The sequence below is a fragment of the Rutilus rutilus genome (genome assembly GCF_951802725.1).
Source record: "Rutilus rutilus genome assembly, chromosome: 6".
NCBI lineage: Eukaryota > Metazoa > Chordata > Actinopteri > Cypriniformes > Leuciscidae > Rutilus > Rutilus rutilus.
In genome coordinates, this window is record NC_140214.1 from 40,160,245 (window position 1) to 40,185,793 (window position 25,549).

The 25,549-nt window shown below is 46.2% G+C and overlaps 3 protein-coding genes across 3 annotated transcripts in view; 1 reads left to right on the forward strand and 2 right to left on the reverse strand.

Annotated features, from left to right (window-relative positions):
* The window catches only part of LOC311291359 (uncharacterized protein), a 796,365-nt gene that overhangs the window by 222,135 nt on the left and 548,681 nt on the right, over positions 1-25,549 (forward strand). The window lies entirely within an intron of this gene.
* Positions 1-25,549, reverse strand: part of LOC311291423 (uncharacterized protein) — a gene marked incomplete at its 5' end in the record, with an annotated part of 543,326 nt that overhangs the window by 125,525 nt on the left and 392,252 nt on the right. The gene's annotated exons all lie outside the window — the stretch shown is intronic.
* On the reverse strand, positions 599-16,932 carry LOC311291340 (protein NLRC3-like; the record flags this gene model as incomplete). The annotated part of the gene is made up of 6 exons (XM_084410312.1): positions 16,656-16,932; positions 7,609-7,737; positions 6,907-7,011; positions 2,989-3,073; positions 2,527-2,722; positions 599-2,433 (listed from the first exon to the last, which is right to left on the reverse strand). Exons 2-6 carry the CDS (start codon positions 7,665-7,667, stop codon positions 599-601), a joined length of 2,280 nt encoding a protein of 759 aa, XP_084266438.1. The 5' UTR covers positions 7,668-7,737; positions 16,656-16,932.

Here is a 25,549-nt window from a genome sequence, read left to right on the forward strand (position 1 = left end):
TAAATGTTTATTTGTAAATCTCATGATCTACATATTGCATTACATTATTATTACATTAAACTACAGAATTACTCATAGAAATAAACATTTAAAATATCTAATTACTGGGAGAAACAAAGGGGCAACTAATATATGATGTGGTAATATATATGTACTTTATTTAAGAAGCCTGTTTTATAAAAATCTCAATGTTTTATAGTATAACCTTTCAGAATTTCATCTTACTTTTTGGCAATATAAATAACATCTGTACCAAATTACATTCTTTCCCCCCAGTTTGGGTATATGAATAATATATATATATTTTTTTCCTTCCTCAAGTATGAGTATGAGCTAATATATATAATTCTTCATACAAGTCTGGTGTATCATATGATACAAAACAAACATGCAAACATTTTTACATGGTATTTTATATTTTGTCTTAAGGTTTGATAAACTGTCTCCACACACACACACACACACACACACAAAACTATTTCATATGTCAGGCTTTACAGGAATAGTTTCATGTTTATGATGGGGAATCACTATAGAGTAATGTAGATAAATGCATTTTTCAGATGAGAGCTAAACATGACAAAATATATTAAAAGACTTACAGGGCTCTTCTGGAGGTTTTGATGACTGCCGATAATCTAATGAGACACTCGTCTGATTTCTTGAATTTCTGAAGTTCAAACTCCTCCAGCTCTTCCTCTGATGTCAACAACACAAAGGCTAAAGCAGACCACTGGGCAGGTGAAAGGTCACCAGATGAGAGACTTCCTTTGCTAAGGTGGGTCTGAATCTCTTTCACCAGAGTTTGGTCGTTCAGTTCATTCAGACAGTAGAACAGATTGATGGATCTCTCTGCAGGAAGATTATCTTCTAATTTCTGCTTGATGTACTGAACTATTTGCTTGTTGCTCTGGTCATTGCCATCTTGCTGTGTCAACAGACCTCGTAAGAGTCGTCGATTGGACTGGAGTGACAGACCGAGGAGGAAGCGAAGGAAAAGGTCCAGGTGTCCATTGTCACTCTCGAGCGCCTTGTCCACTGCAGTCTTGAGTAAATCAATAATGGTTTCATTTCTGTTTTCCTGTTCTGTAGACTCATGCTCAAACACACTTGTCTTGTTGATGTCTACAAACAGATGTGCATAAAGGGCTGCAATAAACTCTTGAATGCTCAAGTGAACAAAGCAGTACATGGTACCAAGAATGATCCCTGTTTCCTCCTTAAAGATCTGGGTACACATGCCTGAGTACACTGATGCCTTATAGACGTCAATACCACAGGCTTCCAGGTCTGTGTCATAGAAGATCAGGTTGTTTCTTTCCAGCTGATGAAATGCCAGTTTCCCCAGTGAAAGGATGGCGTCTTTATCCCAGGAAACATCTGGTGCGTATTCTCCATCATACTTTCGGCGGCTCTGCTGGATCTGAAAGCGGAGAAAGTGTGTGTACATTTGTGTCAGAGTCTTGGGAGTGTCTTCAGTGTTTGATTCCTGCAGTGTTTTAGAGATCTCATCAGCCTGAGTGTTTTTCACATCATTATTTCTTTTCTCCTCCAGAATGTTCTGGAGAACAGTGGCTGAAATCCAGCAGAAGACTGGGATGTGGCACATGATAAAGAGACTCTTTGATTGTTTAATGTGATCTAGAATTGTGTTAGCCTGATTCTGATCAGTGAACCTTTTTTTGAAGTACTCTTGCTTTTGTGCGTCGCTGAATCCTCGTATCTCTGTCAGCCGGTCGATACAGTCAGGAGGAATCTTACTGGCAGCTGCTGGTCTGGTGGTGATCCAGATGAGAGCAGAAGGAAGCAGATTTCCCTTCATGAGGTTCGTTAGGAGAACATCCAGAGAGGCCGGTGACGACACATCACGCCACGTCTCATTACAGTCAAACTTTAGAGGAAGGCGACATTCGTCCAGTCCATCAAGGATGAACAGCACTTTGAACTGATTCCTTCTTGTAAGATTGAGTCCTTTTGTCTCTGGGAAAAATTGAGTTATAAGGTCCATCAAACTTAGTTTTTCTTTCTCCTTTAAGTTCATCTCTCTGAATGGAAGAGGAAATATGAAGCTGATATCTTGATTTTCTTTTCCTTCAGCCCAGTCCAGAACAAACTTTTGCACAGAGACTGATTTCCCGATGCCAGCGACTCCTTTTGTCAGAACAGTTCGGATCTCCACGTCTTGTTCAGGTGCTTCAAACAAATTTTTGCATTCAACCGGTATCTCTTGTGCTTCATGACGCCTGGAAGCAACTTCAATCTGTCTCACCTCATGTTCAGTATTGACCTGTTCACTGCCACCCTGAGTGATATAGAGATCTGTGTAGATGTTATTCAGAAGTGTGGAGTCACCTTGCTTCGCAATTCCTTCAAACACACATTGATACTTCTTCTTTAGGCCACATTTCAGCTGATGAATGAGGAACAGCTCATCTAAACACAGGAACAGACAATAGATAGTTTTAGTCTTAATTTCTCTCCTACATTTATAAGAGACAATCTGACAGATGATCATGAGTCTCTTACCTTCTAGAGCATCAGCAGCTTCATCTTGCTTCATCTCTCTCAGGTAATGTAGTGAGAGATCAAGAGCTGCTGATTTGATACTGGATCTGTTCTCATTAAAGTCCTTCACAAAGTGTTGTGTGTTCTCTTTTTGTAATATTTTCTTTAACTTCTCCAGCTCATTCTTCAGAAATGTGATTATTTTGCTCTCAAGATCCTACAAACAAAAGTAAGAGAAAAGACAGAAAGACACAATTTAAGTCAAATTGTACATCTACATTTGGTCAAAACTATTTATTCAATAATTATAATACATGTACATAAAAAAATCCAGTTAAAATACTAACATGCTAACCAAGTTGTGCTAAATGTGTTTAAAAGGAAAAAATAAGTGATCAAGAAAAATTTAATTCAATTTCTTTGTTCAATAACATATTTGTTTGTTAGAAATATAATTTTTTTAATAAAAATGTGTTTTCCTACCTGGAAGATCCCTAGAAGATTGTCTTTGAAATTCTCGTGGTTCCTGTGAGTCTGAACGTCTGAGTCTAATGTCTCATATTGAAGCCTGTAATCAAATTAGTAAAATAAAATACTAACGTCTCGGTTACGTATGTAACCCTCGTTCCCTGAGTTCAGGGAACGGAGACGTGTCGTCGGGGGAGTTCCCTGACGAATTGGGATCACGCTAGGGAGACCAATTGCCTACGAGTGAATTAAAACGAGCCAATGAAAATTGGCATGCAGGATTTGCATTCCGCAGCCCGTCTACCAGCGCGGGTATAAAAGGCGGAAGCAACGCATGCATAGTGCTTTTCGCTGAGGAGCCGAACGGTGTCCAGTCCTCCGGCGAAGGTACAGCAACATGGCGAAGGGACGACACATCTCTGTTCCCTGAACTCAGGGAACGGAGTCGTGTCGTCGGGGGAGTTCCCTGACGAATTGGGATCCCTAATAAAACGCCATGGTGCTGGCCCCTTCCAGCGCCCAGCTAAGCTACCCTGCAGCAGTTTCTTGTAATAAGTTGCGGGAGCTAGCTAGGGAATCAAGTTGCTGTTCCGCAAGACCCGCACAGTGGATTTTGGGTAACACTGGGAAAGCGTGCCCTAACCGCCGGGGGGTTAGTGGGAGCGTACTCAACAGGGACGACAGAACGAGGCTGTCAAGGGGAAGACACGGCTGAACTGCACGTGGCATCATGGGTCACCGTAGAGACCACTGGAAAAAACACCCAGTCTACTAGCAACTCCTACTAGAGGTAGCAGACCTGGTGCCAGGCGGTCCGCCACGCCTGGCACCGGAGGGGTGATGGAGGACCTCACGAGGCTCACCGACGTAGGGCGCCAACGGAGCAAAAGACGCACGTATCCGGCCGAGGCGCGGAGTGGCGTAGCAAGCCGACACAACCTATTCCCTCGCACCACTGGCCGTAGCGAGTACTCGGGAGGAAACAGGTTCTACACGTAGGCTATAAAACCTAGCGAACGTGTTAGGTGTCGCCCAGCCCGCAGCTCTACAGATGTCTGTCAGCGAGGCGCCTTGAGCCAAAGCCCAGGAAGCGGCAACACCTCTAGTAGAGTGAGCGCGCAACCTGGGAGGACTCATACGCTCGGGTGATAGCATCCACTAACCAGTGGGCTAACCTCTGCTTGGAGACAGCCTTCCCCTTCTGCTGGCCTCCATAACAGACAAAGAGCTGATCTGAGGTTCTGAAGCTTTGCGTTCTGTCAATATAAACCCGCAGGGCGCGGACGGGACAGAGAAAAGCTAGGGCTGGGTCTGCCTCCTCCTGCGGCAGTTTGTGCAGGGCCTGATTCAAAACTCGCAGGTCCAGGATTGGCTGTAACCCACTGCCTTTCTTGGGTACAATGAAGTAGGGGCTGTAAAACCCAAACCTCATCTCGGCAGGAGGGACCGGCTCGATCGCGTCCTTCGCCAGCAGGACATCGATCTCATTGGGAGGCCAGCGTGCAAACTGAATTGCATAGCCGAACCGGATGGTGCGGATGAGCCATCGGGATGGACCCGGAAGCGCTAGCCAGGCTTCCAGATACCGTCTCAACAAACCCACCCGAACCACCGGCGTACCCGCGGAGGGGCAGCGAGTTGGAAGACAGGGACCCGGCTCTGGTGGCATTGTAGCGACCGTGAGCGGGGTCTGGGCGTTTTAACTTGACACCAACCTGCTTCCACCTGCGGGCTGCCTGGTGGCGAGGGGAGGGGGAGAGACTGCTATCCGCGAGCTGGGGAGAGGGGAACGGGAGTGGCGCCGTTCAGGGGCGGCGCGCACTGCCATTCTGACCCTCTCGGACAGAGGAGACTGGTCTTACTGGTCTGCCAGACTCGACCGTGAGGGGAAACGAGGAGCGATGCCCGGGGGCGTCGAGTCCTGGTTTCCGCCTCCCCACCCAGCGAGAGACGAGAGTGACAAGGCCGTAGCCCTCACTGTCATCTGAGCACTGGGGCCCGTGAGTGACTCAGAGGAAGTGGACTGCTCAAACTTTGGGTACCACTGACTGGATGACCAGCGGCGGGAACAGAAATGAAATTCTCCACCCGGCCCTCCCCCGGGGGAAGGAGTGGTGATGACACGCACTCCCGAAGAGCAGACATCACATACTCCGGTTCGCTCCTCTCAGGGTCGTTTCCCTTCCCTTTGCTGGGGGGAAACGAACTCCGAGCGGGCTGGTTTTGAGGCGCTTCTGGACCACTAGTGTGGACATCGTCTGACCGAGGGCCAGCGCTGTGACTAATCACGGTCAGTCACTAAGCGCAGCTCCACCCCGAATCAGAACTACCCACGCTGAGCGGCTCAAGCCCTTACGAGAAAGGGGAGACGAACAACGTGCCGACGTGGTCATGCACTCATGAGAGAACATGAACCACCCATGAACGCAGTCTCAACACCCTGATTAAGCATGTGAAACAGCGATCATGGCCGTCAACCAGGCATGCAAGACAGTGAACGTGGCCATCGCCTCGATGACACACGGCACGCTGAGCGTTCAAGCCCTCAGGCAGGACGAACAACGTGCCGACGTGGTCATGCTCTCATGTAGAGAGCACAAACCACCCACGAACACAGTCTCAGCATGTTTGCGATGCGCTAGAGGAGTGAGTGGTTCGTGCTCACTGTAACCCTCAGATCACCAATGTTATTCGCCAAAGTAGCCCTCCTCTGGTGCACCAGAAGAGAAACTAGATCGGGAAATAAGCAAAGGGACTCACCTCATAGAGCAGGGATAGGCAACTCCGGTCCTGGAGGGCCACTGTCCTGCAGAGTTTAGCTCCAACCCTAATTAAACACACCTGAACAAGGCAATCAGTGTTTTCAGGATTACTAGATAGATACAGGCAGGTGAGTTTTTATCAGGGCTGAAGCTAAACTCTGCAGGACAGTGGCCCTCCAGGACCGGAGTTGCCTATCCCTGTCATAGAGGCACGCGAGTCTTGATCTTGACCGCGCATCTTGAGCGCCGAATGACGCGCGCTGGGTTGCCGTGACAACCCGCGCTGTCAACCGGCGCTCGACGGCACACGGCACGCTGAGCGGCTCGAGCCTTTAAAAAGGGGAGACGAACAACGTGCCGACGTGGTCATGCACTCCTGAGAGAACATGAACCACCCACGAACGTAGTCTCACACACTGATTAGGCATGTGAAACAATGAACGTGGCCGTCAAATGAGGACAGGAAACGATCGCATCCAGAAACACACGAGTGAAACGTCATCCTGAAAAGGACGCGATCTTCACTCGTGTTGCTCTTTCAGGAAGAAAGTACTCTCTTTATTGTGCTGAAGCACACAGGGACCCAACGCGGCAACACAGCGGGGAAACTGCAAGCCCGCTGTGCGCACTCAACCGTTTACGAGCTGTGAAAACAGCTTTTGAATTAACAGTGTGTAGACGCAGCCGGCAGACAGGAAATCGTGCGGTCGCTGAAACGCCGTCACGCCAACACAGAGAGATCCCTTCCCGAAACAGCAGACTCGTAGAGCGTAAGACAGATACAATCTTAAAGCTCATTCACTCAGAGAGGACACAATCAGTCGGCTCCGAAGCTAAAAGCACTATGCATGCGTTGCTTCCGCCTTTTATACCCGCGCTGGTAGGCGGGCTGCGGAATGCAAATCCTGCATGCCAATTTTCAATGGCTCGTTTTAATTCACTCGTAGGCAATTGGTCTCCCTAGCGTGATCCCAATTCGTCAGGGAACTCCCCCGACGACACGTCGGAGTTCCCAGGACAAAAGGGAACTGATGTTTTACAGAAAGAGAAATAAGCATTAGCTGTGAATACTCTGACAAATATTTACTCTAAACATGTTTCATGATTGGTATTAACTGATACAACTTTTAAACACAGTCAATGTGTGACAAAAAAAATTGTAACAAAATACCTTTTATTAGATGATGGTGTTTTCTCACTGAAGTTTAGTGGATAATCTTTTGACTGATCACTCTTCAGAGACACAGAGCTGGACACATGTGAGCCTGATTTTACACTGATGACACAAAGAACAGAGAGAGAGAGAAAACACTTTAGTAAAGGAGGATCAACTGTGTGTGAAACACATCTGTGTCTTTATCTAATCCTCCACAGAAATACACACACTCACACAATTTACAGTTTTATAGTTAACGATCATTTTATTTACTGGCTCACATTAGTTTAACAATTTCTTTAATATACATGAGTGAGATTAAATATGTTGAGGATTATAATTTAAGAAAACATGTCAAGTTTTTGTTTATTGACAGAAAAGAGAGCAGAAATGTCTTTGCGACAGTTTTGTTAGCATACTTGAATTAAATTAAGTGTAAAGTTGTTTTCTAATGTCTATCAATAACTTTATGATCTAAAAACTAAAGTCATTTATTTGGATTAATTCAGCGTCTAGAAGGTTATTAACAAATTATTAACTGTGATATTTCCTATACAGCAAACAGGGCTTTATAGATGTCAGTGTTAATTTAAGAAGTTCAAAAGTGAAGTTGTGCAAAGCATTTGCAAATATAAAACAATGCTTAAAGTTTTGTTACTGACAGGAAAACACAAAGTCCAGTCGAGTTTAAACTGATGAAAACAGACGCAGTCTTACCTGTGTTTCTCTGAGAGACTCATCTGAGAGAGAGAGTCCTTTCCTCTTTCCTCTGACATACTGCAGCTAAACTGACACTGAAAACTGATCAGCACTGGTTTCTGAAAACACTCAATCCTTCAGCATCACCTGGAAATGACACCATTTTACACAGATGAAGAACATCTTATTTAACCCTTGTGTGGTGTTCATATTTTTGTTATTCAGCCAGTGTTCGTGGGTCTGGTGGACCCGCTGCATTTTTGGGTTTTTAATTCAACATTAGGGTGACCATACGTCCTGTTTAACCAGGACATATCTGGCCAGGATTTCGAGATCGCCCAAAATGCCCGGGATTCGTCTTTTGCTTTCTACAGTCACCATTCATTATGTTTACATTATTACGTTATTTGACACTGACACATACGTGCCAGCTTTGCAGGTCATGCATTCTGATTCACACGGATCCCGATCGAGACGAAAACACAGGAATTTTCTTAGCAATGCTTACACGCACATCAACCGATCACTTGTTTAGCGTTCATGTAAACACTACATTCAGATTAACCAATCGGAATTAATTCAGTACTACTGAATCAAAAGGTGTACATGTAAACAAAATGAATGGCGACGAGAAAGCAAAAGCCGAATCGCGGATATTTTGGGCGATCTCGAAATCCCGGCCGGACATGACCTGGAATATGGTCACCCTATTCAACATAATCAAACAATTTATGTTAAAATACTCAACAGATGTTTACTTCATCCCAATTACAAGCAATATAAACTGCATATATGGTTAATATTTTCCCTTTACCTTTGTTAGATCACATTTAAGAATTGCAACCTTATGCGGGAATGGCAGGGGTAGAAACAAAACCCACTTTTGCACTCACACTCTCTCACACTTTTACACACAATCTCTCTCTCACATGCATGCACACACTCATGCACGCACGCACGCACACACACACACACACACACACACACACACACACACACACACACACACAATAACAGTAGGCCCTGACAGGAGGAGGACAGAGTAAAGGTACACAGGACAGAGTAAAGGTACACAGGACCTAAAATTTCCACACTTTTATTAGCCCCGGGTCCATCCTGTGTGTAATATAAATGTGAAGGGGGGGTGTACAGTGTGTGGTCATTGAAAATGTGTTCTGATATATGTTCTTCATAGAAAATGAGCCAAGGCCAATGAGTCTGAGGTTGAAAAAATAATTAATTGTGTCATGATAAAAAATGAAAATGGGTCCTACAGACCCGAACACCATTCAAGGGTTAAGACAATAATGATGTTGTTATCATCAACAACAGCAACAGCAAAAAAAAAGTATAAAATAAAGTGAGTTACAGACAAATATATTGCCATGTAAAATAACTGAATGGTCTTAATCATTTCTTATTGTTTACTGAGTTTAACTGACTCTAAATATGAATTCATTGGGGAACAGAAATTTACACTGTGCTGGGAAAACTGAACCCAATTTGTTATATTCTCTATTACAGTATAATATCATTTTACAATCATATTTACCCAATCTTTATTAATTGTTGAGTCGTTTGTCATTTAATCATTACTTCAAGTTCACAATGATGGTTGATTTCATTACTTTCAAATGATCCTAAAATAACTGTTTAAGTAAAAGAAACCAGCATTATTATAGACAATGTATAACTACTAATCATAATTGCTATATATGAACTGAAATATTCAGTTTAATAATTGACGTTCAATAATTGTTCATTGACGTTAGGCTTCATCTGTCTGTCTACTGTAAATGTCTGCTTCAAAAATACTTTCGATTTCACATCACAAAAACAACAGCCTAAAACGGAAGAGGAAATGTAAGAAAACTTTTAAAAACATATTTGTTTTGTTATGGAAAAATTAATAGTTTACTTTTTCCTTAAATTTATTTCCTTAGACATTGTGTGGGTTTTCTTTCAATTCAATCATGTGTTTTCTCTCCTGGAATGTATGTATGCACCTGGCAGAAACAAAAATACACACAGTAAAACAAATGGTCAGATGAGCCTTTGATCTCTCTAGTATGGGTAATTTGCATTCAGGACAGAGGGATTATTTAGCCACAAACAAAGACCTTTTCGGCCTCACGGGTGGGAAAACGGTAAAACGCGGGGGGCCAGAAGGGCCACTGTTTTCACAAAAGGCAGAGGGGTTCTCTTACGAGAGGTCTCTTGTACTGCGTAATAGCTTACGCTAGGGGAAAAACTCTTTTCCACGAGATATTGAAGCCAAAAATTATCCTTAAAGGAGAACTCCGGTCAATTTTAACATTGAGCTCATTTTTTTGTACATTTGGAGTGCTGTCAATACAGAGAACAACGACAAAAATCGGTGTTGCCTACACCGAGTTATTCTATTTTTAAAATTTGCACCCTATTGACTTCAATGGGGCAAGTAGTAAGCCTGCTTTTTAGCCTCTTAACATCCTTTAAGTGTCATTACAAGTGCACAGAAAATGTGAGTGATTCCTTCCGAGTGAACACGAGTGGATCTGACTGCAGTAGATGTTAGAGATATTAATAAAAATGAAGTTAATTCAGCCAGCGCTCATACCTTTGTTTACATCCTGTTTTCGGTGGAAGGCCATAGTAATCGATTGTCGAGTTCACGCACGTGATCATAGGTACTAAACCTATGCGCGTGAACTCGACAATCGATTACTATGGCCTTCCACCGAAAACAGGATGTAAACAAAGGTATGAGCGCTGGCTGAATTAACTTCATTTTTATTAATATCTCTAACATCTACTGCAGTCAGATCCACTCGTGTTCACTCGGAAGGAATCACTCACATTTTCTGTGCACTTGTAATGACACTTAAAGGATGTTAAGAGGCTAAAAAGCAGGCTTACTACTTGCCCCATTGAAGTCAATAGGGTGCAAATTTTAAAAATAGAATAACTCGGTGTAGGCAACACCGATTTTTGTCGTTGTTCTCTGTATTGACAGCACTCCAAATGTACAAAAAAATGAGCTCAATGTTAAAATTGACCGGAGTTCTCCTTTAATTTTGTAATATTGTAAAATGCGTTGCTGCAGCATGCAGACATAGGCGAGACGGCTCGCGCGCCCATTGGCTGCTCTGCGGCAACTGCAGCAGCCTATCGAGAGAGGCCCCTCGTGACGTCAGATCCAATGAGGGCGCTTCGTGCCCATTACGTCACGTCCCGCCGAAACGGGCGTGGCTTGGGCCTATAAATAAGGCTCGTAGGCTGATAAAATCTGGTTTTTCATCTCTTCAGCGAAGCTCACACATTGCTGGATCCCGAGAGGAAGAAGCCGCGCCGTCTGAAAAGCCGTCTGTGGGACGAGCCTTTGCACCTGAAGCCGCTGGCCGCGCCGCCTTCAGTCGCCGTTCCTGCTACGCTATCCGGCGTCCATATCCTTTTTCTCTGCTGTGTGTGTTTGCCGCCGCGACACACACTCCCTCTCTAAAAGAGCCGAGCGTCTTTTTTAAGATGCCTTGTACATCCTGTGGCTCATGCCAAGCTCCACTCAGCGACGGGGACCGCCATGTCATTTGCGTTTCCTGCCTGGGTGAGGATCATGCAGCTCTCGCGCTCGCTGAAGGCGGCTGCCCTCATTGCGAGCTTATGCCCATGGTGACTCTGAGGACTCGCCTGGCATCTCGCGCCGTAAGAAGCGCCGTGCTCAGCGGGTCCCGGAACCTCCTCCAACCCACGAAAGCTCGCCGTTTCGCCCGACAGCTTCACCGCCTGCTTCACCCGAGTCTCTTACTGCCGGACAGCGGCCGCCGTCTGCCGCCGCGTCCGCTACAGGTGACGACGAAGAAGCTGTGTGTGTGGAGGACGACAGCTGCTCTCTTCTAGCGTCGGGCAGTGAGGGTTGGTCGAGCTCTGCGGATCTCGCACCTTCTTCTCACCGACCCTCTGGGAAAAGAGCTAACATTGAGGCAGAGCTCATGCGTCTGCTCGAGCAGGCAGTTGCGAGCCTCGGCCTTGAGTGGTCGACGCCCCAGGAGCCTGCACACAACCAACTGGACGGTTGTTTCCTGCAAGGGGACCGCGCTTCGCCGCCCTCGAGACCAGCGCCCTTTCTTCCTGAGCTTCATGAAGAAGTCGCTAAGTCCTGGAGCGCCCCCTTTTCAGCCAGGATGCGTACTTCCGTGTCAGCAGCATTCTCCGTGGTGGACGGTGCTAAAGACAAGGGGTACCATTCTCTTTCCCCCGTGGAAGAAGCTGTAGCGGCCCATCTTTGCCCGCCCTCTGCTGGACGGCGCTACCATCAAAAGCTTGCCGCACGACTTCAGCTATGCACGGTCGCGCTTACACCGCCGCCGGGCAGGCTGTCTCTGCGCTGCACACGATGGCCATATTGCAGATCTTCCAGGCCAACCTTCTCCGCAAACTGGATGAGGAAGGACCGGAAGCTATCAGCGTGACGGATTTGAGGAGCGCTACGGATCTCGCCCTTCGCGCAACTAAATCCCCTGCACAGGCCATAGGGCGGAACATGGCCTCTCTCACTGTGGCTGAGAGACACCTGTGGCTCACACTATCCGAGATGTCGGACACGGAGCGCGCCGCGTTCCTCGACGCCCCCATCTCTTCTGCCGGCCTCTTTGGATCTTCCGTCAAGGATTTCGCGGATAGATTCGCTGAGGTACAGAAAACGTCACAGGCCATGAAGCATTTTCTGCCAAAGCGCTCTAGCTCCGCAGCAGGCCGCTCTAAACAGCCGTCTGCTCAAAGCTCCCAGCCGCAACCCCCACCCACCGCCGCCGCTTCACAGCGCCGTCAGGCCCGGGACCAGGGACCGCGCTCTCGCTCCGCCGGCCGCCGCACCCCTCCGCGTGGGCCCCGGCAGAAGATTGAGATAAAGCCCGAGGCCTCAAAGTCTTCCTAGCCAGTCTAGGGAAACGACGGTGTTCAAGTCCCGCTGCGGCCGGACTTCCACCAAAACTTTTCGCTCGTTCAGTTCCAGTAAATGCGACTGTTCCAGTGTATTCTGCAGTAAACAAGTCGGTAACACAGCCCGCTTGCCTGCACACAAACGCCGTTTTATGGCTTTTACGGCGACCCAGATAAATCCCATAAAGAGTGTATTTTCTGGTATTCCGGCCACGGCCGATGGTGTTATGAGTGTAGTAAAAATGCCCACAACCCAGTGCTCATTCCTACACACAAGCACAGCCCGCCGCATACGGCCCGCACAAATAAAGTCGACTCATGTCGATTGTGCACTAGATGTAGTGAATGTGCCCACGACCCAGTGCCCACAAACACTACACACTGCATGTCTCACGTTTTCTGTAAAAACGAAACCAAAGCACATACAGTCTGCCCAAACAGACAGTGTTTTCAGTGTTATGAATGTGCCCGCTGTCCCGCGCCCACATTCACTCACAGACATGATAAGCCCTATGGGGTTCGCTCTCTCTCAGCAAACCGCTATAAGAGAGCTGAGCACGGGCAGGCTGCCCGCTGTGATCAGCGCGCCCCCCGCCTCACACGCTGCAAGCACGGCGTTTATGTTACAGCATACCGGAGCTCTCCGTTCGCCACTATGTCACGGCCAGAGCCCAGATATCATTCTACCCCTAGCTATTCATGCGAACGCATGGGCAAAGCTTCCCAGGATATCAGAGTGGATGCTGAACATTATAAAAAGAGGCTATTCGCTACAGTTCGTTCGACGCCCACGACATTACGCGGCGCGAACCGAAACTACGGTGGAAAAGGAAGTAGCACACCTACTTCGAGCCGAAATAGCGACACTTTTGAGCAAAGGGGCCATAGAACCCTTATTACAAGCTCAGAGCGAAGGGGGCATGTACAGCAAATATTTTCTGGTACCCAAAAAAGACGGGGGTCTCAGACCCATTTTAGATCTAAGACAACTGAACAAAGCACTTCTGAAATGACGGTTCAGAATGCTCACAACCAAGAAAATCCTCTCGCAAATTCGCCAAGGGGACTGGTTTATGTCAATAGATCTGAAGGACGCGTATTTCCAAATACAAATAGCGTCACGTCACAGGCGATTTTTGAGATTCGCCTTCGAGGGCCAGGCATATCAGTACACAGTCCTGCCGTTTGGCCTGTCCCTAGCACCCCGTACATTCACGATGTGCATGGACGCAACGCTCGCACCCCTGAAACTCCGGGGTATGCGAGTTCTGAATTACTTGGACGATTGGCTGGTTCTAGCTCGATCACACTCAGAGCTCATAGAACACAGGACCATATCACTCGATCATCTCGAGAATCTAGGTCTAAAAGTCAATTGGGCGAAGAGAGTTCGCTGCCTCCCAGTCAGAAAATATATTTTCTGGGCACAGAACTGGACTCGCTGTCTATGACAGCACAGCTGTCACCACAGCGCAGACTGAGTATTCAGAGCATGACGAAAACTTTTCGCTACGGCACTTCAGTCCCGCTCAAAAAGTTTCAGAAGATGCTGGGTCTCATGGCTTCAGCATCTTCAGTGCTTCAGCTGGGTCTGCTTCGCATGCACCCGCTGCAGTTCTGGCTAAAAGCGCAAGTACCGCGTCGAGCGTGGACCTCCGGTCTCTTACGCCTCAAGGTCAATCAGAAATGCATCTCAGCTCTGAAACCTTGGAAAGCGACCGACTGGTACCGGTCAGGTGTAAACCTGGGGACTTCCTCGAGTGTGAAGGTGGTGTCTACGGACGCCTCCACCTCGGGATGGGGAGCGCTGCTCGAGGGCAGACCGTTCTTCAGCCAGTGGTCAGAACGGGAAAAGCTTCTACACATAAACTGCCTAGAAATGATGGCAGTCGACAACGCGCTGAGACACCACGTCTTGGTCCGTTCGGACAACATGTCGGTGGTGGCTTATATAAATCGCCAAGGAGGTATCAGATCCCGAACCCTTCACAGGCTGACGGAACGCCTCCTGGTCTGGGCTCAGCACAATCTGTGCTCGCTGAGAGCAGCGCACGTGACAGGTCACCTGAATGTAGGACCAGACAGACTGTCCAGGAACAATGTTCCGGCAGGGGAATGGTCTTTACATCCGCAGACAGTCCAACTGTTGTGGAAAACATTCAGCAGAGGGGTAGACCGGTTTGCGTCTCAGGAAAACGCTCACTGTCCGGAGTTTTTCTCCAAGAGCAGGGATGCGCTGGCCCACGTCTGGCCCCGCTGCCCGCTCTATGCTTTTCCCCCCGTCACGCTCTTACCTCAGGTATTAGAGCGAATCAGGGAAAACGGATGCTCAGTTTTACTAGTGGCGCCGTTCTGGACGAACCAAGCCTGGTTCCCAGTTCTGATGCAGCTGACGAGTACCGCCCCCATGGCCGATACCAGTGAGGAGGGACCTCCTTTCGCAGGCCCGGAGCTTTGGTCCCTACATGCGTGGGCCATCAACGGGTACCCGTTAACCTCCCAGTGGGAGTGTTAAACACGATCACGCAGGCTAGAGCCCCGTCTACTAGACGGCTCTATTCCTCGAAATGGTCCGTGTTTTCTAGCTGGTGCACAGCTCGTGACATATCACCCTCAGACTGCGGGGTGACGGAGGTTCTTTCCTTTCTGCAAGAGCTACTGGATAAGGGCAGAAACCCATCCACGCTCAAAGTTTACGTGGCGGCCATAGCAGCGTTCGCTGAACCAACGCTTGGCCAGTCACTCGGAAGGAACGATCTGGTCATTCGCTTCCTTAGAGGAGCTAAGAGGCTGAATCCTCCCAGACCTCCCTCAGTTCCCATTTGGGACCTTTCTACGGTTTTGGAAGCCATGAAAGGTGCCCCATTCGAGCCAATTCAGTCAATAGACCTCAAACACTTATCTTTCAAGATGGTGTTTCTTCTGGCTCTCGCTTCAGTAAAGCGCATAGGGGACCTGCAAGCGCTCTCAGTGAGCGCGACGTGTATGGAGTTTGGGCCTAATGACTCAAAAGTCATACTCAAACCAAGGCACGGGTACGTTCCTAAATCCCTCAACACACCGTTTAGGGCACAGGTGATTTCCCTGTCGGCTCTGCCGGTCTCTGAAAAGGAAGGGAACGCGGGCTTCCTTTGCCCGGTCAGGGCATTAAGAGCTTATGTGTCTCTCTCATCTGTCTTTAGACAGACGGAGCAGGTCTTTGTTTTGTTCAGCGGATGTTCTAAGGGACTAGCTGCGTCAAAACAGAGTCTATCCAGGTGGATAGTTGATGCTATAGCGCTGGCTTATACATCTAAGGGCCTGCAGTGCCCGTTAGGTGTCAAAGCGCACTCCACAAGAGGCATGGCCTCGTCGTGGGCTTGGTCTAGTGGGATTGCCTTACAAGATATCTGTATGGCGGCAGGCTGGGCCTCTCCGTCTACATTTATAAGGTTCTACAACCTAGAGGTTCCCGCTGCTCTCTGCCTAATAAATCAGTATTGTCTGCCCGATGCTATCGGCTCAGGATGCTGAAACTGCTAGAGCGTCGCTCGCTGATCGACTATATACTTCTGTGGGCAGTGTGTAAGTCCCCTAATACTTATCAGTCCAGGCCGAGTTCCCCCTGACTGTGTGGAACACTTGATATAATCTGCTCTTAATAGAGCACTACCTTCTACGGGAATTATGCTATTCTAGCCCCTCTTCCCGGACTCTCTGTGAGTCCCTGATGATTATGCACTGTATGAGCCACATTGAGTGGAACATTACAGAAGAGGAAGACTTTGAAGAAGAAAAGTATAAGAAGGCCGTCTGTTTTCTGTGTTCTTAGGTTTTTGTTCCTATCATGAGGTAGCTGTCGTGGTATTTTTGTGAACAAACCTCTTAAAGAGAATAAAACCTCTTCTCTTTAATACAATTTGACTCTGAATGTTTCTTATGTCTTGATGCTGTTTGTTAATTATTGTTTTTGCCACAACATTTTTCAATAACCCCAATAAAACTTTGTGTTTTAACTTCAAAAGATTGTAATTTCTGGCAGATTCTTCGTCTGTTCGGAGTAGCAGAAGAACAGCCTTCTGTAACTTCACATTTAAATCACGCTTAATATACAATATGAAGTTCTTCATAATTACAAATGACTTTAATGGAGAATGTATTAAACTTACTTGCAGTCTTGTCCACTAAGAAGAGAATTTATCAGTATTTTAAACTCAGTAACGCTTGTTGTCAGTCCGCGCGCGTCGTTCTCAGAATCTCTTGCTGGTCTCGATGGATTGTGGATTAAACACATAAATGGCCGCGAGTGTTATTAGATTTGGTAGGCATTGTGCTAAATTGACATCTGTAGAAATGTTTTCTGGATCATAGATCAAATCAAATCCAGTGAGCGACAGGTTTCAGTATCAACATGTGTTGTTACTTTCGTTTTCCTCTTCTTCGTGTGTTTTACAGGAGGGTTTGGAACAGCTGAACAGTTGCACACCGACACCTACTGCACTGGAGCGGGATATTATACCACATATATCTCTAAATCCTGTTTAAAACCTCTTAAATAGACATTTCAACTGTGCATCTGTTATGTTCCCTGTTTCTGGACTATTATCTAAGATGCTGGATATTGTAAATGACTGACATCCTGAGGTTTGTATTTATTATACATTTAATCCTTTTGTTTTGTATTAGGACACAAATGATTCAGAAATAGAGCTGGGCGATATGGCCAAAAATATCATCATAATTTGTTTGTTCACAATTAAACTCCACAGAGTAAGCTACCTTTTAATATAGGGCCCAACATTGTTTTATTTTTCCCTAAAGTGTGTTTTAATTATATTTTTCTGGATTCTATGTTTTATGATTTAATACAAATGTATCATCAAATATGGTCTCTTTTGAAATAAATTAAAACTTTCTTTTAAAATGTAATCATTCAATTTCAGTGTGTATTTGACAGTAGTTTTCCTCAGATGAAACGGGGAAAAGCTTGTGAAGTGACTCTGAAGAGCAGCTCTGGAGATGAAGATCATGTGGATTGTCTGCAGGTGTGTGCGTGTGTGCGTGAAAGGTATTCTTCTCTACTTGTTTTGACAGGTTTCTTCGCCGTGTCCACGGGAGATGCAAAGACGTCTAGAAGAAGAACTGTAAAAGTATGGTATTTGGGGTAAAAGACACAATAATTAACATTATAATAACCAGTCGGCTGACTTTGCCATTTGTTGACATGACATGGTTAGATTCAGATGGTAAATATCTTATATTAAATTGTCTGTCCACCTTAGAGATAAATCACCATATTTATAATGAAACCATCACATTTAAAAATATGATATCAATCATATTGTCAGGTTTAGAGAAGACTCAAACAGGCGAGTAAATATAAACAATGTTTATTGAGAACAGAAGCACAGAACCAGCAGATGTAATGGTGAGTAGGTCATGCAAACTTGAGATGAAGATAGAACTTAGCTGAATAGTAATATGAATGTCTTTGCAGGTGGAGTGAAAACCAGAGTGGAGAATTGATGGTGGCAGGTGGCAGGTGGCGAGTCTTGTGCGTCCATGTAAAGACGAGACCAGACACTGAACAGAAGGTGAAGGGTTGTATATAAAGGGAGTGAATGATGAGGTGATGATGAGGTGCAGGTGTGGTGAATCAGTATTCCGGGGAGAGTGAACGAGTGGGCGGAGTGTGCAGATCTGCTGGATCCCGCGCCGACGCGTTTTGCTGGATTTTCTTCACATAGTAGCACAATAATAAACTTAAATTACACTTTTCTGTCATTTATGGTCATACAGAAAAAAGAAATATGAAAAAAGAATCTGTGAGATGTCTACTTTTGTATGTGTCCACTTACAATCAAAACAAAACATTGTGCTTTTGTAAAATAAAGAAAATAAACAGGGTGTGCTTTCTGCCTCTCCGTCGCGGTGAACTTTTTTTTTCTTCAGCACGTCTGTAACGCTCAGCCTAGACTATAGGTGATCATACACAACAAACTTTACGGTCTTGACCCTTCTTTAAAGTTATGTTTGAATGTTTATCAAAATAAAACTCTTGGATAACGTCAATTTGGTTTAACCCCAAAGTGTATTTACAATAATAAGAAAAAAACATCAAACTGTATCAAGTAATATACAGTATACACAACTCATATAAAGAAAAACAACAAACAAATAATAATTTAAGCAGATAAATTGTCCGTATTAGTCCCGTACAATGTACTGTACGTGTGTGTGTGTGAGTGTGTAGTTGAATCGGCCTCACCGGCTGATTCTTTTAAGTCCGGGAGCTCGATGAGAGGCAACGCTGTCCTGTGACGAAATCCCAAAGGCAAAAAATCCAAAGTACTGATAATTCCACAATGAAGTTTTCCAGTCACAGTCTTGAACAGCTTGATATGTGTGATAATCCAGCGATCGATCGCAAATCTCTGAGCACTGAAAAGTAGCTACCGTACGACGGGTTTTTTCCGCTCCTTTAAACGGAAGTCAAGTGATACAGCTGATTCGACTGACGTCACTGGGATTCCCTGGAGCTCCGCGACAGAACTCTCGCGTGAGTAAAACGGGAACTCAACCACATGTCCCGGCAATCAACACAGGTAGAATACTTATAACATAGCAGCTGTCTTATTATATTAATTTGATTAATACACTGCAATATAAACATTCACCCCTTATGTGGCCGCGCTACATAACCCCCCCCCCCCCCCCGTTATTGCTGGGTTTGTATTTCTGGCATATTTCACAGCTTTTGACGTATTGGCACACGTCCTTCCTGATGGACGGCCACCATGCCACGTCTAGGATTTTCAGCAGAGTTTTTAACTGTCCAAGATGGCCTCCAAGTGGATTATCGTGGTAATAATGCATGAAGTCAGAGGTTAACGATTGTGGTACTACCAACTGATACTTCTCTCCCTTATTTCTCATAGGGACTTCGCGGTACCACACCCCTTGGAGGTCTTCAAAGGTGATGGGTTGATCTTTGACTGATCGAGGGGTGATGCTAGACTGCAGTTGAGTGATGGTATTATCCAAACTTTGAGCTTTAGTAATTTCTTCCAGAGAGTGAGGTAATATAGATGCATGGTGTGAAGATATGGATAGGCAAGGTGCAGCATCTACAGCAGGCATCTCCTCGACCCGGGACAACGCATCAGGTCCCATGTTGAGGCAACCTTTCCGATGATGGACCTGAAAGTTGAACTGTTGCAGGCGAAGTGTCCAGCGGGTTAGGCGTGAGGAGGTTTTAGGGCAGTTGAACGCCCATGCGAGTGCTGCGTGGTCAGTGAAGACGTTGAAGGGTCTTCCCTCCAGGTAATGTCTCCACTTTTCGACAGCCCAAACCACTGCCAGACATTCCTTTTCAGAAGTGCTGTAATTTTTCTCTGCTCCAGTTAAGGTCCTTGATGCATACGCCACCACCTTTTCTCCCTCCTCTGATTGTTGAGTGAGGATGGCACCCAATCCTACCTCACTTGCGTCCGTGTGAACCTGGAAGTCTTGGTTAATGTCTGGTTGTATTAACACCGGTGAGTTTTGTAAAGCTTGTTTAAGTGCATCCATACTAGATTGACACTCTGGAGTCCACTCCCACTTAACTCCTTTCTTTTTGAGGTGGTTCAATGGAGCTGCAATGTCAGCGAAGTGGGAAATAAACTTATGATACCACCCTGCCAGTCCAAGAAATCGTTGCAAGGCCTTGAGATCTTGCGGTGGGGGAAACTCCGCAACAGCTCTGGTCTTCTCTCGGTCAATCTCCACTCCCCTCTCAGAGACTATATGGCCGAGGAATTTGAGCTGTCGCTTGAAGAAGTGGCATTTCTTCATGTTCAGCGTCAGGTTGGCTTGGGTAAGTCTATGGAGAACCATGTTGAAATGTTGAATGTGTTGTTCTATTGATTTTGAATAGATGATGATGTCGTCAATATAAACTAAACAAATTTTCCCCCTCAAATCAGACAGAACTCTCTACATCAAACGTTGGAAGGTAGCAGCGGCATTTCTGAGCCCATACGGCATCGACTTGAATTGAAATAACCCCTTGGTGGAGATAAAAGCAGTTTTCTCCTTACTCTGGTCGTCCATCTCCACCTGCCAGTACCCAGACTGCAGGTCCAAGGAACTAAACCAGGAGGCTCCTTCCAGGGATTCAAGGATGTCGTGAATCAACGGCATTGGGTAAGCGTCAGGTACGGTCTTGCTGTTAAGCTTCCTATAATCCACACAGAACCTGTATGAGCCATCAGGTTTGGGGACCAGGACCACAGGTGAAGACCAAGGCGAGAAGGAAGGTTCAATGATTTTATCTCGCAGCATCTGATCTACTTGCTCCTCAATGATCTGCTTCTTAAGAGGAGAAACTCTGTATGCCCGGGATTTGAGAGGTATGTCATCCGATAATGTGATTTTGTGCTGTACTATTGACGTCTTACCCAGGGTGTTAGAGGTGGTACGTGGCCAAGCAGAGATCAACTTCAATAACTCCTCCTGATTGTCAGAGTCCCACGTAGTGATCTCGGGGGAAACAGACATGAGTTCGGGAAGTCTACCACTTGATGGTAATGTCACAGGTCGGGGTGTAGCGCCAGCGGGCCGCCCACCCCTCCGCTTGCGTACCGCCCCTGAGGAGCTGACCGTGGACAAAGGAGACAACACAGAATTAAAAAAATAAATGTTCTTTATTAAATAAATAAAACAGTTTCTCTTCAGCATTCTCTTCTTTTGGAGAGCAAGTTCTTCACTGGACCCAGACAGAGAGCGGAGGATACGTATATCTCACAACATTAGCAGGTTCTTCTCACAGCACTAGCAGGTTCTTCACTGGACTCAGAGAGTGGAGGATACGTATATCTCACAGCATTAGCAGGCTCTTCACTAGCCTCAGACAGAGAGTGGAGAATACGTATAACTCACAGCATTAGCAGGCTCTTCGCTAGCATTAGCAGGCCCTTCCAGCATTAGCAGGCTCTTCCAGCATTAGCAGGCCCTTCACCAGCATTAGCAGGCTCTTCACTGGACTCAGAGAGTGGAGGATACGTATATCTCACAGCATTAGCAGGTTCTTCTCACAGCACTGGCAGGCTCTTCACTGGACTCAGAGAGTGGAGGAAACGTATAACTCACAGCATTAGCAGGCTCTTCACTAGCCTCAGACAGAGAGTGGAGAATACGTATAACGCACAGCATTAGCAGGCTCTTCGCTAGCATTAGCAGGCCCTTCCAGCATTAGCAGGCTCTTCCAGCATTAGCAGGCTCTTCCAGCATTAGCAGGCCCTTCACCAGCATTAGCAGGCTCTTCACTGGACTCAGAGAGTGGAGGATACGTATATCTCACAGCATTAGCAGGTTCTTCTCACAGCACTAGCAGGCTCTTCACTGGACTCAGAGATTAGAGGAAACGTATAACTCACAGCATTAGCAGGCTCTTCACTAGCCTCAAACAGAGAGTGGAGAATACGTATAACTCACAGCATTAGCAGGCTCTTCGCTAGCATTAGCAGGCCCTTCCAGCATTAGCAGGCCCTTCCAGCATTAGCAGGCCCTTCCAGCATTAGCAGGCTCTTCCAGCATTAACAGGCTCTTCCAGCATTAGCAGGCCCTTCACCAGCATTAGCAGGCTCTTCACTGGACTCAGAGTAGAGGATACGTATATCTCACAGCATTAGCAGGTTCTTCTCACAGCACTAGCAGGCTCTTCACTGGACTCAGGCAGAGAGAGGAATGGATACGGGTAACTCACAGCGTTAGCAGGTTCTTCACTGGACTCAGGCAGAGAGAGGAATGGATACGTGTAACTCACAGCGTTAGCAGGTTCTTCACTGGACTCAGGCAGAGAGAGGAATGGATACGTCTAACTCACAGCATTAGCAGGTTCTTCACTGGACTCAGGCAGAGAGAGGAATGGACAGCTGTGACTGCGAGTGAACAGCAGAAATAATTCCCACACTCGCATATCCACCACACACTGTAAGGTTTCACTCGTGCTCATTTCCACAATAAAACTGCAATTCAACAGACTCACGGTGCAACCAAGGCTTACACCCGCAATCCAGCTGAAGTTTTCTCTCTCTTTCTCTTTCTCTTTCTCTCCCACGGCCTCCCTCCGCATCCGCGGCCACGGCCGCTCACGTGCTGCGTGCCTCACATCTCGAACTGTGCTCGAGCCTCGTGCTCCCCGCGCCTTTTCCTCACACCAAAATGCCTTTTTATATCCATTGTTAAGACACGCATCCCAATTGCTGATCGTCTCCCTCATCTCTCACAGCTGACACTCGTTTCTTCCTTCATTACCCCGCGACCGGCAATCACGTCAAAACCGGAACCGGCCCGGTGTCCCACCGGAAATGCTCCGACGGGGAAACGCCCCCCTCCAAAAAAAAAGTTCCGCCTGCCTTTTTGTCACCCTGTGACAGTAAGGCATAGTATAAGTTCAGCTTCGCAGTCCTATGAGAAAGATCTTGACTAGACAGGGTAGCTGGACCTGTTGGAATCTGTGATGGCAAGAAAGGGTAATAGGTATATCCTTTGTCAGATCTTAACCCATATCTGCTTAGTCCCACTTCCAGGACTGCTCCCGTAGCCCTCAGGAAATCCAGACCAGCAATAAGAGGAAAGGCGAGGTGAGTGTCTTTTAGGATATAAGTATCCATACTGCATTCTTGGTCATGCCATTGAAACCTAATCCTTTGCAGGTCTCTGGACTGGTGAATCGTTCCGTCCGCCATAATGAACCTCTGTGGGCTGGAGGTAACGACTGATGGAATCTCACCTTTCAACTGATTCCACAGGTTTTCTTGCATTAAAGTGTAAGTGCTACCTGTGTCTAATACCGCCTTCACTTCTTTGCCATTCACCCTTACAGGCACCACAAGGAGAGATGACACTGGATGGGGTTGTGCTATTGTTACTCCGGCCAGGTTTTTGTTGAAGGTACGTTCAGCAGATTTCTTGTTGGTCTTTTCTTTGTTACTCTGAGTGCCGACTTTTTGCCAGTAGTCTTTGGCTCCCATGTGGTCCTTTTCCACCATAGATCCAACTTTCACCAGCTGCTCAACCGAGTTGACTGTTCCCCTCATACACCCGGCCACCCTGGGGTTGATGTTGTTAAGTATACGATTTACTAGTTCCTCTTCAGAGATCTCTGGTTTCCATTTCAGACATAGGGCCCGGTAGTCATATGCAAAGTCCCTCAGGCGTTGTCTTGGCTGCTGAACCATTGTCCTCAGCTTTTCCTCCACTTCTGAGAGGTAATCGTCTGAAAGAAAAGCAGCCATGAATGCCTTTTTGAAGGATCTCCAGTCCGTTACCTTGACCTTTTCCGCCTTCCACCAGCTCAGAGCGGGTCCCTTCAGTACTGTGCTCAAGGTTCCTAGGAGTTCAGCACTGGGAAGGGGTCGGATCTCCAGGAAGTTCTCACATTGCTCGATGAAGTTGAGCACCTCCGCCGTCTCACAGGAGTCGCCGAAAGAGGGGAAATCTATGCGGACAGGAGGTCGGCCACAGAATGAGGATGAGCCAGCCACTACTGAGGAGGTAAGCACATTTGGGATTTGAGCAATCCTAGGATGTTGAATGTCATAAGTATCATTGAGCAGTGTATGAATGGGAATTTTCTCTCTAGATACCGGAACTAAGGTCGGTGGATAATGGACAGAAGAAAAGTGGGAGGCATCAGGCGAGAATGCCCGTAATCTGGAGAGTGTGGGAGTGCTAGTGAGCCTCAATTTTCTCATTTGACTTTCCCATTTAGCATCTCTCCTAAGAAAACAATCTGTTACGGCCCTTTCTAATTTTTCCAGCGCCTTTACAAAATAATCCTCCAACCCTGCCAAGCTAGTATCTACGGCCTGCCTGAAGCTTGTTTCCCGATTTAATGTACTGTCCATTGACTGTTTGAAATCTTGTTCTAAATTATGTACTTTGTTATTGAGGGCCAATAAATCCACTTTACATTTAGTTATTTCTGATTGTAATGATTGTACCATCTCAACATTTTGCAGACAACTCTCATCATCGTCATCATCGGAGTGTTCAGAATCAGAAATGTACAATGAGCTAATCATTGAAGTTATTTCTGCAGTAGGATTACGCCTGGTCACAAATGGGCCTGCAGTAAAATTCATATCTGTCACTTCAGTATCATTTTGTACATTTTCAGATGTAACTGGGTCATCAGTATTAACATCAGCAGTATTAACAACTTCTGCAACTGCATCAGAATTATTCACATCCATATTACAAATTGAAAACAAAAAAGAGAAAGTCCACAAACAAACACAATAATAAAGGGTCCCTGTACGGGCCACCAATATGTAACGCTCAGCCTAGACTATAGGTGATCATACACAACAAACTTTACGGTCTTGACCCTTCTTTAAAGTTATGTTTGAATGTTTATCAAAATAAAACTCTTGGATAACGTCAATTTGGTTTAACCCCAAAGTGTATTTACAATAATAAGAAAAAAACATCAAACTGTATCAAGTAATATACAGTATACACAACTCATATAAAGAAAAACAACAAACAAATAGTAATTTAAGCAGATAAATTGTCCGTATTAGTCCCGTACAATGTACTGTACGTGTGTGTGAGTGTGTGTGTGTGTAGTTGAATCGGCCTCACCGGCTGATTCTTTTAAGTCCGGGAGCTCGATGAGAGGCAACGCTGTCCTGTGACGAAATCCCAAAGGCAAAAAATCCAAAGTACTGATAATTCCACAATGAAGTTTTCCAGTCACAGTCTTGAACAGCTTGATATGTGTGATAATCCAGCGATCGATCGCAAATCTCTGAGCACTGAAAAGTAGCTACCGTACGACGGGTTTTTTCCGCTCCTTTAAACGGAAGTCAAGTGATACAGCTGATTCGACTGACGTCACTGGGATTCCCTGGAGCTCCGCGACAGAACTCTCGCGTGAGTAAAACGGGAACTCAACCACATGTCCCGGCAATCAACACAGGTAGAATACTTATAACATAGCAGCTGTCTTATTATATTAATTTGAATAATACACTGAAATATAAACATTCACCCCTTATGTGGCCGCGCTACA